Source organism: Lonchura striata, chromosome 2 (genome assembly GCF_050655825.1).
Source record: "Lonchura striata isolate lonStrDom1 chromosome 2, ASM5065582v1, whole genome shotgun sequence".
NCBI lineage: Eukaryota > Metazoa > Chordata > Aves > Passeriformes > Estrildidae > Lonchura > Lonchura striata.
In genome coordinates, this window is record NC_140704.1 from 47386638 (window position 1) to 47410609 (window position 23972).

The following is a 23972-nucleotide window of genomic DNA, read 5'->3' on the forward strand; positions in this document are numbered from 1 at the left end:
AGATCTGACACAGCAGTCAAGGATTAAGGCTGAGCATTTTACCAACCAACTATTCTTGCTTTCAAAGACTTGTAAAACTCAAAAAAGAAAGAAAAATTCCGGTCTTCTCTTCTCTCTGTCTTCTCTCATGTAATCAATTTTTTTTTTCATTCTTTGTAAAAATTAGTGTTCTCACATTTGGTAAACATGGTGGCACCTGATACAGTGCAAAACTAGTGAAAGCCACACATTTGGAGCCACGAGACTGGTTTCTACATGTCAAAGGCCAGGGACAACTCTAAGAAGAGGAGAAATGAGAGACTCCAGACTGTGCATAGAATACTCTTGATTTTTTTTTTAAATGAGATTTTTACCTGAAAATCTAGATTTTATCTTGGCCAAACCTGTAAGATATAAAAGACAGCTGCTGCCAGAAAAACTCCTTCAATATTAGTAGCTCATATCCTTGGGCAAATCCAGTTGATGCTCCATGTAGCCAGGAAGTTTCAGAAGCTGAAAGAGACCTTCCTAATGAATTGTGTTGCATGGGCATTTAATCCCACAGACATGCTGCTCATGTGGCTTCACTGTGAGTTCATTTGGTCTCAAAACACTGAGGGTGCTCAAGTGGTCTCTAAATGCAGAGGGCTAGTTGTGCACAGCCCAGTTCTCGGTATTCACTGAGGCTAAATTTACCATGTAAATATGGAGCAGATGAGCAGATGGGCATACTCATAACATTATGCAAAGAAGACTAATTGTTTATGCAGACACAGTACTTGAAAGCTCTGTCCTTGGACCAACTGCCATGTGTTACGTACTTTATATACACTGAAAAAAAAGAGTAAGGTAGTTCTCAACCTATTGGTATTACAGCCCCTTGTGAAACAGAAGGTACAGCTTGGATACAGCTCAGCAGAGGCCAGTGGAAGGTTATTACACACCATGTGGGTCTATAACCCCAGTGTATACAGCTCTGAGTGACAAAGGAAAACTTTGAGGTAGTACAGCAAGGCAGTGAGGTCAAGGAGTTTAAGGCATTGCCTTGTAGCTCCAGAGAAGGTGTTTGCTTGGACAGGTAGCAAGGGGCAATGGAAATAAGGGTCTCATGCTGCCCAGAGAAGGAGGTCAAGCACAGAAATATGCCAAAGCTAGGATCTCAGGGTGGAGAGGAGAACTGGGCTAGTGGAGAGGGGACAGAGCCCGTAGTACAAAGATTGCAGCCAACATTTGTGCTGGTGGCTGAAGTGACCATGTAGCAAGATGAAGATGAAAAAGAGCAGTACCTTTCTTAGGTACCACTGAAAAGGAGGAGGAGGAGGAGAGACCTGCAGTGGAGCAGGAGCTGTAACAGTGCACTTTCTGAAGAAGGCAAAAGTGAAATCAAGGAGTAAAGAAAAAGGAAGGCCAAGGAGACAAGAAACCTGAAAAAAGCTACCAATTAACTTTCTTCAGCTCTGTCCAAAACACTCAAATGACAAAGCTTTAGTCACACTAGCTTGGAGGGGGAGGAGGTACTGGGGGAGTGAAAGGAGAAACCAGAACACAACCACAAAAGAAGTGGGGAGAAAAAGCCAAAAGCAGCCAAGGAAGTGGGGTCTTTTCTGAGGCTGGAAGGCCAGCCTGGTTCCACTGCTGTCCCTCCAGTTGCCTTCTGCACTTCCCCATCCCTCTGCACCTCTGTATCCAAGATATTGGCTGCCTTAGGGCTGTGTCCTGCAGCATGGCTGGGACACAGGCCTTCTTTTTGCTCTGTGTGTACGGTCAGGTGGGCAGAGAGCATGAGAGATGCACAGACAGGATGCCAGCTTTTTCAAAGAGATTTACAAACCTATGAATGGTTCCTGGAAAGAGGAAAGGAAACACTTCCTCCCCCTCTTCATGTAGGACTAATCCTGCCAACAGAAGCACCAGAGATTCTTTAAGCCTTGCATCAGGCTAAGATTTGCAGGGTCTTCATCTGAGCTGTCAGCTTTTCACTTCAGCCTAAGTCACAGTATGCAAAGCCTTTGAAGTTAAGGCACCTGGAGCCAAAACCGCACTAGAAAGACAAACTACAGGGCTTGCAAAAAATAAGTACATAAGTAAAACCTCCTTTTATTCTGCTCACAGGCTGTGCTAAAAGTTTACCCTTTGCTGTAAACAGAATAAAATTGTTCCTTTTTTCTCAGCTAGTATTTTGAAAATTCTTGCTGACTGGCTCTCCATTGATTTCAAAGGAAGGTTATTCTGCAGTCACAAAGACTGCCCAACTTTGGTGGGAATGGATGCATGATGATGATCTGACAATGCTATTGCTGAGGACCAGCTGCAGCAGCATTCCAAAGCCCAGCAGCCTCTGGCTCCACAGCCTTTGTATTCCCACACCAGGTGGGACAGTGAGATCTGGAGGTAATGCTGTAGCTCTGCTTGGCATTGTGCAGGAGAGTGGCTCATTGTAGGAATATAAAAAGGTAAAAGATTTTAGAAAGTGCAAAAAGGCCCTAGAAAGTAGGCATAAAGCTGAGAAAGGCTGGGAAATTTTAAAGCCTTTTCATGGGAAGCTAGGAAGAACTAAGTGAATACATTTATATTTATCATAAGGAACAAGAAAGAACAAGAACTTATTGATAGTTTGAGATGTGAAAAGTCCTAGATATATACATTGTAAAGATAGAAAAAGTTTCCATCTTATATAATGAATTCTTGTGTATTGTAGGAATATAAAAAGGTAAAAAACTTTAGAAAGTGCAAAAAGGCCCCAGAAGGTAGACAGAAAGTAGATTTGCATGGATGTTTGTTTCTCTGTGTCTCTTGTTTTTTGCTTGTATAATACAGACAGATAATAAATCCTAAGTCTGCAAACAGCCAGGGTCTAATCCAATTTTGTGAGACACGGACCGATTCAGCAGAGCTTATCTGACCTTTGAGGCTGTCTTGGGCTACTCTCAAAAGGCAAGGAATACAGGTATAAAAAAGGAGGGAATCTTCATGTGAACAGGCACTATTGGGTCCTTCCCAACAGAGACAGACTACAATTGCAGCATGGGTTGTTGACGGAAGATGGGCTACTTGCGCCTGTGTAACATGAGTGAGCAGGCAGGAGATCAGCTTATGTCCTTCTCTGCCTGTCAGCTCGCTTTGGGCTCCCTCCATGGCTTCCCACTTGTCCCACTGCCAGGCTGTGACTTGCAGGGACCTTGTAGTCATCACAGGATTGTACAAATGGTGCCTACTCTCATTAAATGACAGAATTCTAATCACCATTTTTTCATTGCTATTGCTCAAAGATGCCCCTTAGTATCTTCTTCACCCACAGGAAAAGTTAATGCTAGAGGTGCTCACAATGATTGATTATACTAATATCCTATTCATTGCCTGTTAACATTCCCTAATGACATTTCCGTAATTATTTTAATTGGTTTTACTAAAAAGAATAGCAATGAGCCCCTAATGCTTGTTGGTGTTTGGTTTAAGCCAATGCCTTACAGATGGCTCACTCCTTTCAATGAACAGAGATATTTATTAGAATTTTTTTTGGTTGTAGCTGCTTTCCCTGCATCTCTATATCTGCTGAATACCTTTTCTTTTCCCCAAACTCATAATGATCCTAAGAAATTCCAGATAATGTGAAATCCTGGGATCCAGATGGATCTCCCATTCTCATTACAACAGCCATCATCACATCTCTTTTTTTTGTGGAGTCACACACAGCTGCCATGCCAAGATGGGGACAGTTCACTTGCAAGAACTTCTTCAGAAGGCTTTCCCCAATTATACAATGCAGCAAAAGCAACCAAAAGAGCAGATATGGAAAGATTTAACAGATCCAATTTGACTTTTTTGTATAGCATGAGCCAGAGCATGAAAGAACCCAAATGAATGTTTTTCCTTTTTCACTGATGTTTATGCAGGGATGTCCTACCACAGCTGGGGTGTTTCTGGTTCCTCATCCACATACTCAGCCAGGTAATTTTCTCCCCAGGCAGTGAGAGCACTTCAGCTCTCACTAAGGTGTATCTGCCCGTGCAGGTAGGATCATGATTTGGGAACCTTGAGACTGTGCAGATGATTTCCTTACTCTTTCATCACACGCTGCTGCTCTGGGATACATGGCTTATGCAAGCATGATTCACACTGTGTTCCCTCCTAGAGATTCTCTTTTGTGTTTCTTACTGCATTGTTTTTCTGGATCTGTAAATAACTTCAGTCTGGGTGAATGGGAAATTGCAAGCTGAAGCAATGCCTCTAGAAATGTTATTTTCTATTTTCCAGGTTGAAAATAAGTTTCAGCCAGGCTCATTACAGGAAACACTCTTGGAATAACCGCAGGAGAGGCCTGAGCAAGCATATTATACGTGTTTCAATTTGAGTTGACCTTGCATTGTGCAAGAGGTTTGGAAATACATTGAAGCCCAACTGTGACCTTTCTGCTTCGAGTCTGTTTGTCCTTCCTGCTGGTAAAAAGGTAAATAGGAGCAGCAAGCGGGTGAAGGCCAATGGAGATTGAGAGAGGTATCAGGGCATTGAGCAGTTTTGAGGGTATGTGAGAGTAAAGGCAAAATAGGAGAGCCTATTGCACCTAAAGACTGACGCCAACCATGCCACCCTACCCAGGACAGCCTGAAAGGATGTGGTATGCTCATCCCAAGAAAGTGGGATGTGGCTGCCCATGTGAGGGACTCAGCCCAATATGCCAAGGGTATAGCACATGCAAGGAAGCAAAGGAATTTTATCCCACAGGGCAGCACCCCCATGCCAGTCCCTCTCCAGCCCTGTGCCTGATCTCCAGCTCACAGAGAGGACCTGCTTGGCTCACAGCATCTCATGACAGGTGTTAGCTGTGACGTGGGGACTTGCTCCACGGAAAGAAGAATAAAGATTTCGTGCAATTTGAGTGGAAATTGCAGGCCATCAGTAGGACAGCACTGAATAGGAAAGGAAATGAGTAAGAGATCCTGCTGGTTGCTGTTCTGTGGGAGCTGAGGCCCTCTCAGACAAGCGCCCCTCCAGCGCTTTATTTCCCTGTCTTGGTAATTTGGCAATTGCCCAAAGGCTAATCAGGCACCTCAATTTTCACTTTTGTGACTAGCATCACAGTAAGGATTCAGGAATAAGCAATATAAATAATTTCTTCACAAACAGTTAAAGTATTTCCTCTGCATTAAGTGACTTAACTGGAAGCAAACTCGAGGGCTGAACTGACTCACCTAAGTGAACCTAGCAGAATAAAAGCTGCTACTCTTCTCTGCAACCCTTCAGAGATCCTCTACAAATCTGAGAACTGTTGGAGGCAGAAAGATTTCAAATTCCATTTTTTCAAATTTTAGAGGCAAAGGCCTCCTCTGTCTCATAAATACAGGAAAAATACACAGGATTTGCATTCAGGCCATTGCTTGAGTTTCAGACAGCCCCAAAGCACAGTTGCTCTGCTGTGAGGCAGTGAGTCAGTTCATGGTGCATCCACTTACATACAGCTACCAGGTAGGTGCATTTTTCGTTATTTTATATGCTCCCCCCACACTTTCATATTTTTTCTTTATTTCTCCCTCTCTTTCTTCCAGTGTCACCTGATAGAGCAGATCTTGTATCAAGTAGGAGTGAGTCAGCATCCAATTCAATGCTAATCAGGAGGATTCACGGTCAAGACAAAACAAACAAGGACTCACTCCTGATAAAATGCCAGTAAAACACCCTAACACCATCGATTTCTTACCAGGTCCTTGGAAGTCTTCATAATTCTTTTTGCTTTTCTTATTGCAACACTCAGTCCCACCTAGGAGAGCAAGAACAAAATGAAAAACAACCAGATCAGCCTCACAGTATCCTACCAACTTTTTTCCCCATTTCCTACCATTTTTTCTATTTTAATATCAGTCACAGCAAAGAAATGATGTATGAGTCCACAAACTCCTCATCAGTTACTTTTTATTGGACTAACAATCAATTATCCAGTCACCTTCTATGAAACTCCAGTAGCAAGAGTTCATTTATTTTGCTCCAGGGCATCATTTATTTCCCAAGGAAAAGTCCAGATCAGTTGAAGAGCTGAAATTCATATCCTGACTCCACTGTGTGAGTGCAGAGGACATACTTCTCTAGCGACTCCTCCTGAAGGAAAACTAATCCATTAAAAGGCTAAAAGAGCATTACTCGTGTAACATCAGTCTGACTTGGGGTGGGAGGGTACAGAGGAAACATTTGCTCTTGCATGGATAAGGGTTATACTCAGCTGAGGTTCATCCTGGCAGGGGAGCATGGCATGCAGGAAGGTACAAAGCAGGGAGCAGAGTTTGGAAAGAAAATCCCCTGCTAAGGATCCAGGAAGGTTATCTTTTTATTCTGGAAATACTGACTGGAGAGCAAGTTCTTGCTGACAGCATCAAGATAGTTTTTCTGTTGGGTCCATGCCAACTTGTGCTGAAGAGGCATTTTGGGATAGCTCCAGAGTGTGGATACTTACACCTACATAGAAAGAAAGAGTAGGAGGACCATTCCAAGAAAAGGTCTTGGAGAGGCATCAGGTTGGCCATTATAAGGCCACGGGTTACAAATAAGTCAACTACTAGTGATAGACAAAAGAATCCTGAAATTCCTTTGCGCACAAACTCTTTGGAGGAGCAGAGGAAATTTTGTGCAAGGGGCACCATCCATGAGTGTGAGTGACAGCCAAGGACCAGCTCTGCTGGCAGCAGGACAGATGGGCCATGTGTGGTGCAGCAAGGTCAAATTGCACACTGACGGCTGCTTGCCATGGCCAGGAACTGCCAAACACTGCCAAGGTGCTGCTCTCCAAGCTTTCCTCAAGGCTCTGCCATTGCAAAAGCCTCAACAAACACATCTTTACACCCCATGTGGTCCACAGCCTTGGGTGCTGCCTGAAGAAGTGTCGAGGCATGGGCAATAAGTAGCTGCTGTTTCTACACTCTGCCATTAGTTGACCTGGCCTTGAGAAATTTGTATCACAGCACAGAAAGATCACACTGCTTCTCCTGCCACAAGGACTCTTCCCAGCCATGGAGGTGAGGGGATGCCCAGATATGCTCATGTCATCCAAAATATTTAACAACTCTGATGAACAGCACTTTCCAAATTCAGCCATATCTTTCCATAAGAAAGGAAGTTTTCACAACTCCAGTTTAGGAAAAGAAAGAAAAAAAAAGAGAAGAGACAGTCAGAGGAGCCTGGGAGGGTTGAGGTAACACCAGTGTGCTCCCTGCTGCTGCTCCATTTTCAATTCAGGACAATATTCTTTTATCTCAGTGATGACAATGCCCATATGTTGTGCTGCATTTATTAGGCCACCTTTGAAAACAGCCATATCTGTGAAATATGATATGTGACATAACTAAGTGATGGCCTCTGTCCTCCTCCTCAACATTCAGCATGATGAAGGCTGAAAACTGCCTGTTTTCTCTCTCAGCAGGAAGAACCACTTATGCTCTGTAGGCTTTGAGAATTGGCAAAACCCCCCCAATCTTAAAATAAAAAAGGAGCTAAAACGCAATTATTTTTGAAAATGTTTCAAATGGAAAAAAAAATCCAGAATATTACAAATACGGTAGCACCTGATTTTTGTTCAAAACTGTTAGTGGGGACAAACTGTTCTGTCTGAAAATGACCTGCTATCAGTCCCTCCTACAGCCCAGCCTAAGGACATTACTGGGTCTGAGGGCTCTGAGGTAAAGTCAGCACAAGTTTATATTTATCTGGACAGAGCTACAGGAACTCAGCAAGGGGGAAAATAGGATGCTTCAGCAAATGCTATTATTACAGCATTTGGAAAAAAAAAGAAAATGTCCCTCATGTGATGGCACCTTATTGAACAGCGGCATGCCAGATTAGAATATTAAAGCAGACTTAATTTGTATTTAAAGTAATCATTGCCAGCATTTTTGTGCTGGGGATAAAATTTAGCATGTCATTATAATTGATTTAGGCAGTGATCAAAGCAAATAAATTAACCGTGATATTCAAGGGTCAAAAATTTACAGTGAACAACACAAAGGGGTATGGATGGATAAGCATAAGCAGCAAGGAACACAGACTTCTAAGCTGCTGGGTTTTAATATATGTGTCACATTAATATATGTAGTTAATATATGTTTAATTCATGGTGCCTATAGTCTTCTAAAAATCAGGGTATGTCACAAATAGATGAGAGAAGCTAGCAATGAACCAAGACATTGTTTTCTAGTTACTTCCCCTGGGCAACTGCTGTCCCCAAAACCAATCATGCATCTTATGTTTGCCATAGTTATGTTGTACAACGCCAGCTGTTATCATTTCTGCAATAAAATTACTTGAGAGGCAGATGTGAAAAATGGCTCGAAATTGAGTATAATAGAAGGAAAATTCCCAGAGAGGTAGGACTTATCAATCCTTTTCTGCTGGGCAGGGTGGGAGAGACATTTCTTGCTCACAGCAGCAGCATATGAGAAATCCATGCTTCAGAAAGTTACAGGAATACTGCACTTGGAAAGCAGAAAACAAGGGAAGAAAAGGCTGGAATGACGTTGCATGTAGAAAATGCTCTCTCTGAAGCATTAAAGTTGACACCTTCTCTCACTTCACAAGTTCCTTCACTCCAGGCTGGACGGTGAAAGACTGGCAGCTGAAATACCCACCGGGAAGAAAACACTCCTGGTTTCACGGATCGCATGTGATCCCTGACTGACACCAGCATGTCAAGCCTGATGCTGAAGGCCATGCCACCCCTACAACCTCCCCTGCTGCACCTTGGCTTGCCAGGAGCCTCCTCTCTTTCCCATGGCATGAGAACACCACCAAGGAGGGGTTTCCCTAGGCTTCAGCCACTGATGGGTGAGTCCTGGGGAGCAGCCAGCACCATGCACCCCAGCTGGAGCAGCCCTGCCACCCTGTGTGCACAAGATATCCAGCCATGAATGGGGCTGAGAGCAGGGTGTCACTGGGATTTCACTCACTGCCTTCTCTCAGTGTTCTCCACAAAGACCACACGTTCCCAGTAGTGATTTCTTTTTTGGCAAACAGATGTATTTCTCATAGTAAACAAAAGCATGAACCAACTCTAATTCTCTCTCATTTATCATCCTTGTTAGCCAGCTTTTTCCCAGGAGACCAGATATTTGCGAAACACTCCAAGTTTTCCTTCTAACTAATTTTCATCATCCTTTAGCAAAGAGTAGGAAGATAGCAAAATTCTGCAAAGCTTGTCAAATAGCACAGCTAAAAGTGGGATTTGTTCACGAGCAATGCTTCTTTGTCCTCACACAGTAATACCCACAAGGGATATGGCTTTGTAGAAAGTCAGTGAAAGACCTGATGGAGAGTACACAAACCAGTATGAGTGCTTGTGGCAGTGATGCTTATTTTGGCAAGATAAAATTATAAAAATATAAATAGTATATTTTTGCTGATGAAAAATGACTTCCACAAAATCCTATTGATGGAGATTAAGACAAAATACACAGCCAAAGGGTCTCTGATAATCTGGAGCATAAAAATGATGGGAAGCAGAAGAGGCATCCTGAAAGGCAGAAAGATGGAGTACAAACTTCCAGCAGACTGTTTTAGTGATTGCTAGAGCACTACTACAGTGCTGAAGTCGTCTGGCCCAAACAAATTAATTAAAGTATTGCCATTTAACCAAACAGGACAGCTGTCTTAAAACAATCTAGAGACAAGCTGAGAATAATCTCCAGGAAACCTGTTTGTTCTGAGGGGCAGAAAGGAATTGTGGTAGGCACTGCATAAAATTCTTCACCCTATTTCAGCCCTTTTCACTCACTAGAGGAACATCCCTGTATTACACAACCTAGTGCAGAAAGTCCTCCAGCATATGAACTAATAAACATTTTTGGTTAAAACATCATCCAGTCATCCTAAACCAGGTATCTTGGGTGCCTGCACTACTGTCAGTCTTTTGGAGTGATTCTGCAGCCCATGTTAGAATATCTGTTGTTGATGTGGCTTAAACTACAAAGTGCATTACAGATGTACCTTGAACCACAAAGCATTTTATAGCAGCTTCAGATACTGTCCACTTTTCAGCCACCTTTAGTAACCCTTCACTTCTGATCTGCCCTACTAGTTTGTCTCTTTTCTTGAAGGAGACCCCAGTGTTGCCATCCTCGTACTAAAAGGCAGAGGAGAAGCTTTGCTCTGCTCTAAAAGCCACTGGTGGCAAGAATAGGATCACAGGACCCATTACAAAGGAACAACTGGTTGCATGGTCATGCTGGTGATCCAGGAGCTGCAAGGATCCCTTCCAATCTTCCCTACCAGCATCAGAGGTCTGCCCCTGGAACTGATTGTCAGCAGAGGAGCCCACCATGCCCAAGCCCCAGCAACAGGGGGCTGCCCTTGACCAGACTGGATGCCCTTCTCCTCCAGCTCCGTGCTGGGAACACTGAGCTCCATGCGAATGGAGTGATATTTTTTATCCATAATTAGAGCAAAGTCTTCCAGAATAATCACAGAGTGCTAATAGCTCCAGGCAGCTTGGCCAAAAAAAAAAAAAAAAAAAAAAAAAAAAAAAAAAAAAAAGGCTAATCTGTTAGAGACCAGGGAAGTATGTAAAGTGATGAAGTAATGCACATATCATTTACATGGATTGCGGCATCTCCATTAAGTAGACAGTTTGAAAGGCCTCTGAAGCAGGGGCTCTTCCTTCCTCAAAACACAAAACCTCAGTAAAGCAACCGTGCACAAACAGAAGAAAATAAACTAATGATGGAAAAAGCATGTTGATATTTGCCACTTTCCAAATTTTTATCTAGAGGCAAGTAAAATCTGAGCATTATGCAGCTATCCAAGGACAGGTAACATTATTTCTTTCACTCCCTTTGCCAGTACAAATATGATACTAATTCTGGGAAAATGGGCATCCAAAAGTCTAAATGAAGTACCTGAAAATCAATAGTGTTGGACAGAACAGTCATTAGTATTAAAGTCTTGTTCAAACACTCGGCAGGGGACTGCGCCAACATTTGTAGACTCATAAAACTGAAGTGATCAATCAAATTACAAACTAAAGGAGCAAATGTGAGGTAAACTGCATTTTATGCACCTGTGTCTCTGATTGTGTATTAATTTTTTCACCCATAATTCATCTTTGCTCAGCCTGACTAGTCACAGAGTTACTGTGGGCAATTTATCAACCACATGAGCATGAATTCCAAGCACTGCTTTTCTCCTCCCATCTCCTCATGCTCTCTCAGTGCACAAGGGGAGACAAAAAGAAGGGCACAGTCAGTGTAAAAAAAAGATTTTGTTGGTAGAGTTCCCTTATTCCTGTTGAGAAACAAATACCTTGACAGAAAGGGGTTTAACTACCACTCAGAAGGGAAGAGGGTTTGCTTGAGCTGCTTGCTCAGAGGGATAGTCTCCAGGCCTTGCAAAAAAAGAGTCCAAATTTTGTTTAAAAAAAATAAACCAAAGCCCCACAACATTCAGCCATTTTCCTCATGGACAGTGCACTCACTGAAGTGGTTGCTGGAGGTGGAACGAGATAACAACTTGGCCATACACCTGCTCTGGGAGATGCGTAAGAGCTCCCAAAGATGTGACAGCAACCCCACAAGTGGCATCCTTTCCCCTCTGTCTGATCAGCCTAGCATTTCAACACAGGTGTTCTAATTTCTTCACAGGAGCCTCCTTAGCCTAACTCACTGTGCAGCCATGGCGAGCCCATCCCTCTTTTTCAGTGCAGTTCATTGCCTGCATCCTCTTTCACTTCAAGAGGCACCTTGCACTTCTGACACTCAGTTCAAGATGGGGGATTTCTGATGGCACCTGTTTGATGAAGTTTGGGCAGTATTCTGGTTGAGTTGAGTTAGTGTGGGCCCTCTCTGCTGCTTGCACTCATCTTCTTTCACCCCTGTGTGGTTGCACACCCATAGATCTCTATGTTCACATATCATGGAGCACAAACTCACACCTGAGGTAAAACAAATGTTACTGTCATTCTTGGAAGGCAAGTGTTTCCCCAGACCTTAATATTGGCAGAACTAGATCTATATTGGAGATGAACCGCAGATCATTAAAGCCCATAAAAATATTGCTGATTTCAATGACTGCTGGACTAGACCCTGTGTGAAACACCTCATGCAGACCAAACATGCCTTTCTCCATCCAGATGCAGGGAAAGAGATCTCCAAAACTAAGTGCTGAAATGAATGATTTGCTTTTCAACACCACCAAACAGCCCCCATCACTCTCAGGTTTTAGTGTGACTGGAGGTGCATGATGTCTGGAACAGAAAAAAATACTCACAACCAAAAGAATCCCAAAACAAACAATATCTGTTCAGACACCTATGCAGATATGCAAGTATGCAAGTATGGCAAAGGTCTAGGACACGCAATCAAGGACCTGCAAATGTTGTAGCAAGTAACTGTACATCACAGAAGCAGTGGTAATTAAATATGAATTCAGCCTGTGGCAAAAGATAATGCACATTAGCTTAAACCTCTTGCACAGCAGACTAATCCAAGTCAAATAGCCCTGCATTTGCAGCAGGTAACTTGCACCCACGCAGGCTGTCACGGCAGATCAGGCAAGGTGGGGATCACTCGTTGTGCTGTAGTAACATGGGGGCATAGATGAACCTCAGCTGAGTATCTGCTTTGGGTTATTGTACTGCTTAACAATAAAGTCCCCACTCTTCCTCTCTGATCCAGACAGTACAAGAGAATTTGACCCTGTGACTCCCACACACCCTCAACCCAGTGGATGAGGGTCCATACAGCTAATGTGTGTTATGCACCTTTTGTTCAAACAGACATTTTTTAGGAACGTCCACGCTCTAAACGCTTATTTCCTAGACAATGCATGTGCAGTAGAAGCCTTCAAACTGCTCAATTCCAGCTTAAAAGACATTCCACAATCAGTAGTTTTAAGAAAAGTGGGAAACAACTCACCTTTGGAGGAGAGTAGAGATGACAAAGTGGTTGTCCTGGATCCTGTTTACACAGCCTCAAGGAATGGCAAACCACATCGGCATTCATTTCCCTGTCTATGCTGAATGAAATGGTGCATAAACAAAGACTATTATGTTTTTCTGGGCTCTTGAAAGTAGAAGCTATTTCCATGGGAAGCTAAATCTTTCCATCACACCACACAATAATCTCAGCTCACTTCACCGTGGCCCATAACCGCTGCTCAGGACAGTGTCGGGTTCTAAAGATTTTCTGCCACGACATCCTACTCAGCATTTAAAATTGGAACCCAGGATGATGAAAAAGGACTGTGCTCTACATGCAGCACCTGAATCAAATGCATTATAACTATTCTAGTTTTTTAATCAATCATAAGCCTGACAAAGATTTAAAGGTTAAAGTTAATGCATATGCAATTTGGCACATATGAATGTTCAATCATTAACTCAACAACATAACCAGAAATCCTTCAAAGATCCTTAACTTTTAATCACCAAGCATGAGCGCTAGGATTGTTTCTTCATTTTTGGGACACACCTCTGGGCTAATTAGGAATTAAATTAAAATGTTTGATTACAGCATTTCTTAGTCCTGTAAGCACTTTGCAGTCCCTTGGCTAGTTTTAAAAACAAAAATAAAAGCCCTAGGGAAGAAGAAGGTCTAGTAAAAGCTCTGTTAATTAAACTAAGAACTTTCAAAGAGGAATAAAATGACCTACATTTTATATTTTTAATCACTTAAATTAAATAGTAGGCTTCCCCAAGAGTGCATATCAAGGTCGGGTCTGAGAGCATGTAGGGGCTGACAATTAGAAAGCCTGATTAGAGTTAGAATGGAAAGCAAGAGCCAAGCAACAACTGTGTGATTTTATAGAACCTGTCTCACACATACAGGTTATTCAAATTCCTCCCTCAGCCAAATGAGCTGAATTTCAAAAGATAATTATATCAGGTGGGCCTGATCTGAGATTTAAATGGAATATCAAAATGGTTACCAGTGGCAGCCTGTGTTTATTCACTCAGGAATAGCTGTGCCAAATGCCAAACCAGAATCACTGTGAAGCACCTCTGCTTTAAAAATAATGTGATTTTAGGACTGAAATCCCTCCACTTCAACCTGACATCACATCTGTATATGTCAAGAACAAACTAAGCAAAAATCTGAGAGGACACAGCAATACTTACAGTTCAGCTATGTGTGGTCCGTAAAGTTCAGCAAGCACATAACAGAAACCTTGCAGTTTTTCTAGAAAACATAATTTAAAATTTTTTTTAAGTAATTGAACATGGTGAAACTGGTTTCGTAGCAGTCAAAATACATAAGCAGCTGGTTCATTAAGGTGAATGCTGATTTACCTTAGGGGGAAGCATGTGAATCTCTGACCTCAGTGAAGCAGCAGAGAATGGGAAAATCTGAATTTCTAGTCTTGCCTAAAAGCCTTCTGGCTTTAGGTAAGTCACATGATGAAGACAAAAAAGGACAAACTAACTTTTGTTCATTTTTATGAGTATGGAAAATGGAAAAGTCAAAAGAAATGTTGCATGCCACAAAATCTTTTAAGAAGTTTAAACAAACATCTCAGTAGGATTGAAAGGAGAAAGAAAACAAACACATAAATCAAAGCGCAGAAAGTGATATTGGGCTTGATGCTACTCCTAGAACTGCCTCGGAGCTTCTGGGGGCTTGTGGAGTTAAGAGAATATATTTTGTGTAGAGCAGGAGTTGTGCAGGAGTTATTGGATTCAAAGAAATACCTGACACTTTTCATTTGGCTTCCTTTCACAGTCTACAGCCGTGTGCCTTTTTGGGATGCTGGCTCAGGTGGTTTTCTTAATATGTGTGAAGCATGTAATTGATAAGACAGTTCATCAGAGATTTCTTTCAGGCACTGTTGTAAAATAACAGGGGATCCATGCACCTGAGCAAAGCCACCGAGGGAGAGTGAGGGTTTGAATACAAGCAGGCCACTGTTCTGACCATGCCGTGAAGGAAAAGTGCCTGTTTGTTGGCCTGAACAGACTAGAGCTGGTTAACCACGCACATATCCTGCAAAGGAGATGCCAGGCCTTGCTCCAGCTGGGGTAGTGCTGTGAAATATCATAAGAGACAGGTTCACACAAGTGCCGTGACAACTCCTCACTCCTTAGAGTTGTTGTTTTCTCCTGCACCTCAATTACCCAGACAGATAAGTATCTGTACCTGGGGAAAAAAGCACAGAGTATTCTCAACTTTCCCAGAGAAAAGCCATAGAAACACCCAAAGCAGTCACTTCCCCCCAACGTTGGGCTGAATATTCCATTTTAACCAGGCTAGACTGGGGGGCTGCTGCATACAAGGTGGGTTGTTCTGCTGTGTGGAGGGTACATGGGTGTGCTCCTGCTCCCACAGCTGCTCTCCTGCCAGGACTGCAGGCACCCCAGCTGGCAACCTGCACCTGAGAAAGGAAGACTGGCACCAGGAAGGCATATCAGGGAATGAAGAGATAATTTTCCCAACACCCTCCTACTCATGGTGTTGCAGGCAGCTTCTGTAACTACAGTAGCTGATTTTTCTTATGCCATGACAGGTGTTTTATTTCAATCAAGTTATTAGCTTAATTTCTTTGCCTCCTTTGCCACATAACTCCTCACTATTGGCTCTTTAGAAGCAATCTGCAAGTAAAAATTGGTCTCCTGACTAGAATTAGATTTTATTCTTGTTCACCTAAAATGAAAGATGTCGCAGACATCAATAACCTGTGTTTGGCATCACTGCTGATTGGAATACCCTCTGATGAGGCTTACCAGTGGGGTACCTGGCTCCCTAAGGTAGCCTGCAGGCAAATGTGGCTGGTTTCCCCAACACCTCCCCAGTGCATCACAGGTGATGGTTTCCTTATGAGTTTCTCAAACCAGCTGGTTTCCACAACATTTTTGGCTCTGAAGGAGCCAGCCGGCTGCTGTAACCTCTCCTGGTGTCGGAGAAGAGAGAAGTTTGGCTGCCTATCAGCTCTGGAGAACTGATAAAAGCATTTTGCTGGTAACACCAATTTTCTCATAGTAGTAATGTTAAATTATCAATAAGCATGTAAGGTCCTTTGGGAAGATTCAGATGCCATTCAGGCTTTGGCTTTCAACAAAACACCAAGACCAAAGCCACAGACAGCATTTACAGGACTTGCCATTGGAGCCAGGCTGCATTCATGTGTTCACAAATCTCCAGCTCCGCTAACACACACAAGGAGAGGATATTGCAAAGGGAAATCTCTGTTAGGAAAAAGCAGTGTAGGTAAGAAAAGAAGGGGAGAGAAAGAGAAAAATGATGAATAACTGTGGGTTTTCAGGGGCAAGAAAAGAGCTTAAAACTAAATGCTGGAAAATTCAGAGAAAATAGTATACTTGCTTCAGTTAAAAGAGATCCCCTAAGATCCCTTAGATCCTCTAAGAACAGTCCAGAAGGTTTTCATATATAGCTTCATAGTCGTGGAAACACAAACCCTGGCTGAGTCCCAGAGGACAAATATTGGCAAAAAAGATGCTATTATCATGTTGCCATTTGTACTTGAGCTCTAAGTACACAGTTGTGTACTTGAGCTCTAAGCTGACACAGCAGTGGTCAACACAGAAGCAGAGCATGACTCAGAGGCAAAGCTGGAGGCAGAGGGTCTCAAAGCACATTTTGGGTATCAGACACCTCTATGCCATCAAGCAGACAGTCAGTATCCAGGTGAACATACATCCTTGCTAAGAACATCTCTTACACTGTGAATACTGCCCTTCCCCCAGACCTGGCCTTTCTATCTGCTCAAGAGCCTTCTTCACTCATGACATACTATTCTTATTTTCATAGGTCTATTTGCCATGTCACTTGAATCACACACATTGCAAGTATTTCCATACAAATGAGGCTGTGGTTCTGTTTTCTACACAGCCTGTAAGATTGAGTGGGACTGACAGGTACTGAAATTTTATCTCTTTTTCTCTAAGCATTTTTTGTTCTTCAGCATCACATAACTTTACAGAATGCTTGATCCAAACCTGACTTGATTGTAATCAGAATCATAGGAGGCCCTCAAAAACTCCACTTTCTAAGGTTTTTGGAGTCCTACTCCTTTTTATGCCTTAAGAAAAGCCTCACTGCCATTAATTTGTTGCTTTATTCTTGCTATGGATTGTAGGCATGTGCATAATAATGAAATTGTTTCTCCATCTGAAATGCATGGCCTGCCTTGGCAGGTTTGCTCCTCACGAGCATCCAAAGTTTTTCCACCATTTCAAGCAGCAAGAGGAAACTGTTGATTCCTGTTGGGCTGCAGTGTTCACCTCCCAGGAGAAGATAAATCAGGTTACACTCTAGCTCCCACACAATCCATAGGATTTTTCACTCCTTTCAAGTTCAGGGTCAGGTTTTTTTCTACTGGATATATCCATGCATCTCAGAAGGTAACTGGATTATACAGACTAAACTAAAGGGATAATAGGATTTTATGTGTGTAAAGAATGGCAGCTGAAAAGAAATATCTTGACATGTCAGAAGAACAAGGTCCACTGAGTGAATCATGAATACAGAGCTAGCATGTCATAATTTAAAGAACAAAATTGTGTTTTAACAGCAGGATCAGTGCTTCTAATTGCAACTTCATGGTTATGTGCCTGTAATTTACAACACTGAGGATATGACTTATGGAATAGAAATCAGATAAGCGTCATTCTATTGATGAATAAATCCTAGCAATTAGCTCCCTGCCCCATTCTGCCTTGGGAAATCCTTCCTTGGAAAGGAGGGAATTAATATTCTACACATATCCTCTGTGAAACTGGGGTCTGCAGAGCAAGACGGTTTTCTCAGAGACACAATTCATGAAATCATATAAAAATGACATTTTAATGAAGAATCCTAAGCCATCTTTTTACATTAATAACATTAAAAAGATATCATGAATGTGAGATCTAGCTACTTAAATATTTATAGGATTGGTGTGTGAGGCACAAAGCTATTCTGGCATTCAAACTGTTCTCTATTTAGGGGTGTGCCTGTGGAGCTCCAATCTCCTTTGGGTAGATAAAATAAGGGGCAGAAAAAGGGGAGTCTTACATATATTCGCATGGAATAGATATCGCTTTTGAAATTTGTATCACCAATTACTTTTCAGAAGCTTTTCTGTGCACATCAAATGCTCACATCTTACACCTGTCAGCCTCATCTCATTTTTAAAATGTTACAATAGCAGTTCCCACACCCGCTGAAAACATTTTCATCTTCACTGTTGCTATAAAGACCCATATCAACAAGCAGGAGGAGTGGTGGGGCATACAGTGAATCTATTCTTAATCTGCTAACAAAGAGACTAAGGGGAGAAAAAGAAAGGGAACTGGTCTGCATGCGTTGGTGCTCACATGTGTGTGGGGCTTAATATAGCCCCATTCACTCTAACTTTTGGGACAAAATCCCAGCTCTGAATCTAAGTGAAGCCATGTCACTGACTTCCCTGTAAATAGCAATTTGCTATCACCCAGCTACACACATTTGAGGTCCTGCACAAGAGGTGGATAAAGTTTTTTCAGAATTCCAATGCAAGTTTTGAATTAACAGGGAAATAGATCAGCACCAACGTGGCATATGGCACATTATTTGGTACTTACCAGGTATGTAGTCACACAGTCTCTCCACAGCTGCCTTTACTGTACTGTTGTGCCACTGTGCAAGCTGTTCGATGACAGACACGACAAGCACACATCCTTCAAGAAAACAAAGAACCAAAAAGAAGGAATACCATTATTGGTGAAATGTTACGAAGCTCCCTGCACCACAGAAATATTTCTGGCATCTTTGGACATTTTATTTCTTGAGATGATAGGTGTTCAAGGGGAAAAAACATCAGTGAATTCCTGTCTTCATTCAAACCCTGTAAGTTATTAGAGAGAGAATGCTGATTCCAGAGCACCACAAAGAACAGCCTGGCTTTTAAAGCACTGTATGGTGCTCCTGGAAAAATGACTCCATTCTTTCAAGGTTGAAAATTGAGGAGTCAAAGGGATAGCCATTGTTACAACTGCCTGCTTGATCACCTGATCTCTCATTTTATCTCACAAGAAAAAAGGCACAGGTCTATATGAGCAGGACTTTTATACCTCTCCACACAAGCAGCACAGAGAGGTACAAAAACTGGAAACCAAATGTTTGTTACTGCCTACAGAAGAGAAGTCACACCACAGACATATGTGCTGACCATGACAGAGCATCCATGCCATCATTTCTTCACAGACTTTCCTGTGAAGCCCAGCAATGCTCAGCACACACAAGGCTGCTGAGCCCAGCTACACATTTGTTAAAACCAAAATGTCTTCACAGTTCATTCTGCTCTGCCTCTGTGGTTGGAAAGAAACCATTTCCTATGACCTATGAATCTGGTTATTTCTCATCTCTTAGTGGGTGTGAACAGGGCTAGCAAAGTTTTGCTTGAGATGTGCAGCACTTTTCCCTCTGCTGTTTTGGGGATTAAGTAGATTCAATGCGATCCCCAAAGAACAGTCATTCAAAATCCAATTGATGAACATTCATTTCAAGTAAATTTTAAATTTCGGTAGGTCAGCATTGTGCTTTCTCTGCATCGGCTTCACCATTTTATGAGGAATACAGCTTTGGGGATGCCAAATCTGCCCACTGTAGTTAGACCTGGCAGCCAGAGTGATGGCCCTGCCTAGACTCAAAGCCTGTGCAAGAGAGGCAGGTATCCCAGGCAGACAGGAGCCAAAGAGCCAGAGTGCCAGTTTCCAGCAGCCTGAATAAAAATTTCCGTTTGAAATCCCTGTAACAGAATTCTGTTTCCTCTCCTGTGCAAGCAATCTCATCTCTGAGATGTGCTAGCAGGGTCTAGAAATGGAGGTGAGCTGCAGCAATCTGATGCGGCTGCAGGCTCACCTTTCTCCAAATCTCAAGAACATTAATGCTCAGGTTTTCAGACTGGCACAATTCTCCAAAGTGAGCTTCTAAATTCCTTCCAAGCACCCCTACCTATATGCTATTAAATCAAAGTGCTGTTTTTCAACATAAATAATTCCAATGCTTCTATGGCAAGTAAAAGAGAAGGTAGGGCAATTGGAACTTGCTGTAAGATCAATATTTTTAACTCTTCTATTACTTCTTCTACCCCAAATACAGTAATCCAGAAGAAATTACAGTGAATTTGTCACTGCTTTTGGAGGGATAAAAGCTCACTTCTCCATACTTATTAAATAACAGGATCATTTAAGATCCTCTGCAGAATGATTTATAAAGCACGTTAAGAACCATTACCTCCAGTCAGCCTAAAAGAATTGAAGAATAAATGGAGACAGAAAAACCCTGAAGCAAGATATTCCTTCTTTCCTGACCCCTTCCCCAACTCCCCAAGTAGCCAGAAGCTAACTAACTAGTCCCAGGAATTAACAGCTAATTAAAAACACAACAGCTGAAAAAAAAAAAAAAAAGTTGAATAATAAAGACCCAAACTAAAAGTAAAGGGAAGGTCCAAGTTGAAGTGTATAGCATATTCAGGTCTTGGTCTCAAAGAACAGGCCAGGGCCCTCTGGTCCAGGTTTAACCTTACTACAGCCTTATCATAAAATTGTTTGGGTTGGAAGAGCCTTTTCTAGTCCAAGCCCCCTGCAGTGAGCAGGGCTATCTTTGCCTAAATGGGTCCCATTCAGCCTGATCTCAAATGTTTGCAGGGATGGGACATCCAGCACTCCTGCACTTGTGGGGGTGGATGTTAAAGAGTGCAAGAGACTTCAGCTGTTTTAGTGCAAATCATGGCCTGCACTGGCCTCAGGGATAGAAAACAGACCCTGGCTCCTTTGCCAGGGTAGGATGGTAGTAGCCTTGCTGGACCGACTCCAGCCTTTAGCACTGAGATAGCACTGCACATCCTGAAAACGCACCATAACACATCTAAAAGTCATTACATAAAGACTACGTTATTAACACACATGAACAACCTGCAGGCAACAGGGACTACCCTTGCCCTGACCTCTATGTCTATTTATTCATGAGGATGGAGGCTCAGAAAAATTAAATTACCTAAACGATAACTTAACCACAAAACCACACAATCTTTCTGTGCTTTCCTTTCTACTCCTACCAAGGTCAGATGTTCATCTATCAATCATCTATCAATCATGCTGTCTAGACATCAGAAAGACAAATAGCAGTCCAAGCAGAGAGTCGGGGAGAAGCTAGTCCTTTCATATTTTCCAAAGTGCACAGCTTCTTCTTGTTTTACCTCTCATTCTTTTGCCTCATGAGTTTGAGGATTCTACAAAATCACAGAATTTTTTAGGTTGGATTTGACAGTGTCACCTACTGCAGCAGAAAGAAGTGTTGCTCTTTCTGCCTGTGCTGTGTAACCCAATGCTGTTCCACCTGCAGCCAGGGGCTGTGGGAAAAAGGGATTATGGACAAACAGTTCAAAATCCAAGAAGCTGGGCTGAGGATAAAAATACCACTGATATTTTCATTTTCTCTGTTATACAACAAGACAGTTTCCACTGAAGATGTAAGTTACTCTCTCATGTTTGTCAAAGTACCGCAGAGGGAGTGAGAAAAAAAAAAAAGCTATTTTTGGTTCAGCTCTGCAAAATAAACAGAATTCCTAATCACAAACACAATCATGCAGGTAGCCCCACTCAAGGAGCAATCTCACAGCAATTAAAAGAAAATTTTTCATGTTGATTAAGTCAGAGAGACACCTTTGTGTCTATTGAACCAAGCCCAAAGGCAAATCTGCTTCACGTGAGGATTAACGGAGCCAACATTGAGTCTGAGCAGTACTTAATGCAGTACCTCAGGCTATTAGATGCTATATGAATATAAATAACAATAATAACAGCCTGATTATTTGGGAAAAACCCACAGAGCTGAAATTCAGAATGTTTGCTCTCATAAACTCATCTTCCCTATTTAGAGAGGATGTTTCTGCTTGTGCTATTACACCCTCCCCACTTAGGGCACTTGCAGATCACACCTTTGTTATCCAAATGCTCCCTCCTCAAGCGCAGTTATTCCACATGAAATGCCACGCTCCATGGGACAAGCTGATAGAGAAAGTCTTGGCTGATTTTCAAAAGGATCTGCTGTTCCTTATGCACTGCAGCTGGAATCTCTGAAAGTGAATTTGGAGAGTCTCCCAGCCCTCTGGTAGGAAAGGTGCTCCCAGGGAACACATTCTACCAACACGTGCTATTGGCTGATCTGGTCTCTGTCCTCCCCATCTACCTGGGCTTTTATCAGCTGCCCTTGGCTGACCTGTCCTTATTCTTGTGAGCTGTGCCAAGGGGGACCCTTGCTTATGTGTTGGTTCCACTGATCTCAAAGCCTTTCATTTAGGCTGATGACATCAGGAGCAGTTTTTGGGCTGGAGATTCTAAAATACTCAGGAAAAAGGTTGAATCCTGTGAGGAGGGAGGAGGAATGTTCTAAAGGGACTCACTGCAGCAGAGAGAATTTAATCCACCTAGGCTCTACCTGTTGTTTTCATGGAAACATGCCTCCCCAGTAATTCAGATTTATCCTTTAGGAGAACTCATTTCTGGTGTTGGGCTATAGGTAAACTTCAAGAGGTTAGTGTCTATAAATGAAAGTTAATTCAGACTATCCTTGCTTTTACTACAAACCTGCTCTCTTTTTATCATCTTCCTCTGCATCAAGTGGCAGGAACAGAAATGTTGAACAATTATCCTAGTATTTAATGGGTCTTAATTCCACCGGCTAAAAATGGAAAATAATTATATAGCTAAAAAGGGCAGGGGGAAATCAGATGTCTTTGACTGTAAAGATCTCATTGCTTTAATTACTTACTTATCACATGTGCAAGAATATAAACTTTTAAGTACTCTGGCATCAGTGGAAAAGCACATCCAGATCTGGCCAGTCATTAGCAGCTATTGCTTCCTTTTAATTCACTAAAATTTAGATGTGATTTATTTCTCATCATGAGCTGGACACATATAAGGCAATGTAAATAGGCTTCATCATTAAATAAAGCTCAATTTTTTTTTTTAACTCTTGCACATGATTTTCCTTAGCAACAACTTTCAGTAAGTTGATTCTGCTGTCTCTCTTCAATATTAGGTTTCAATACCTTGACAGGCTGAAGGATGTTTTTCTCTGAAAGAAATTCATTGACATTATAATACCTACCAGGCATTAGAAACTAGACTCTGGTATTAAAATAAATGCCTGTCGCTTTTAGCAATGGCTTGTCCCATCTGCTATTAATTTCTGAAGAGATAAGACAAGACCATAACCATTTGGCTCAGTGCAGTAAGGTGAAAACTCACACATCAGGAGGTACTTCTTTCCATATATTTGAAGGTAGTTCATAATAAAAAAATGCCATTTCCAATAAGCTCAGGAAAAAAAAAACCCATACCCCAATAATAAAATCAGAACTAGAGGGATTCATTGCTTAGCTGTGAAGCCCCTGGCAGTTTGAGCAGACTATTTAACTCAATCCATTTCTGCCACACAAGTTTGAAAGGCTCTATAATTAGAATTATACCTAGGGATGTCAAAAAGTATCTGGATAGTGAAAGCTGCCTCTCTAAATTTCAGATTTGTAGGTATATTTGTCTGAGTAAAACTCTGTTCAGTGGGTTTTCTGGCACCTGGTACATCTTCCTTTGCCATCCTTTGCTCATGTTTCTGGATGGTGGATTTCTTTCTCACCCCTACAGCCAAAAATTAAATGTAGTTCCCAGAATACAAGGAAGACATTAAGTCCAAAAAATGGCCTTGGACACAAAGATCTCTCTGCAAACCCTGCCGACCAGGCTGTGGCCACCCTGTGGCCATTCTGCTTGCTCCTGGTGGAGCAGGAACTGGAGACTTGCTTGGTGACGTGGCAAACCCCTGCCTCAAAAATCTGTCTGCTGCAGCAAGGCTCTGCACACATGAAGCCATTTATCACATTCCTGGTTTTATACAGAAGATGAAGGGTTTCCCAAAACACAGTCTTAGCTTTCTCCATTTATAGATGATCCTATGCTCCAAGGCATCTCTTAAAGCCTACAGGTGAGGAGACACAAGAGCCTGCCTACAAAAGAGGATATTGCTAGTCCTTGTGCTGATGCTGTTGTT

General features: G+C 42.2%; 1 protein-coding gene across 5 annotated transcripts in view; it reads right to left on the bottom strand.

Annotated features, from left to right (window-relative positions):
- Positions 1-23972, bottom strand: part of AOAH (acyloxyacyl hydrolase) — an 83057-nt gene that overhangs the window by 39455 nt on the left and 19630 nt on the right. For all 5 annotated transcript variants that reach the window (XM_085573349.1, XM_085573350.1, XM_085573351.1 and 2 more), the window contains 4 exons: positions 18500-18595; positions 14063-14123; positions 12861-12960; positions 5675-5734 (listed from right to left, as the gene is read on the bottom strand). In XM_085573349.1, the coding sequence (XP_085429475.1) occupies positions 5675-5734; positions 12861-12960; positions 14063-14123; positions 18500-18595 (317 nt within the window). The remainder of the gene's footprint in view (positions 1-5674; positions 5735-12860; positions 12961-14062; positions 14124-18499; positions 18596-23972) is intronic.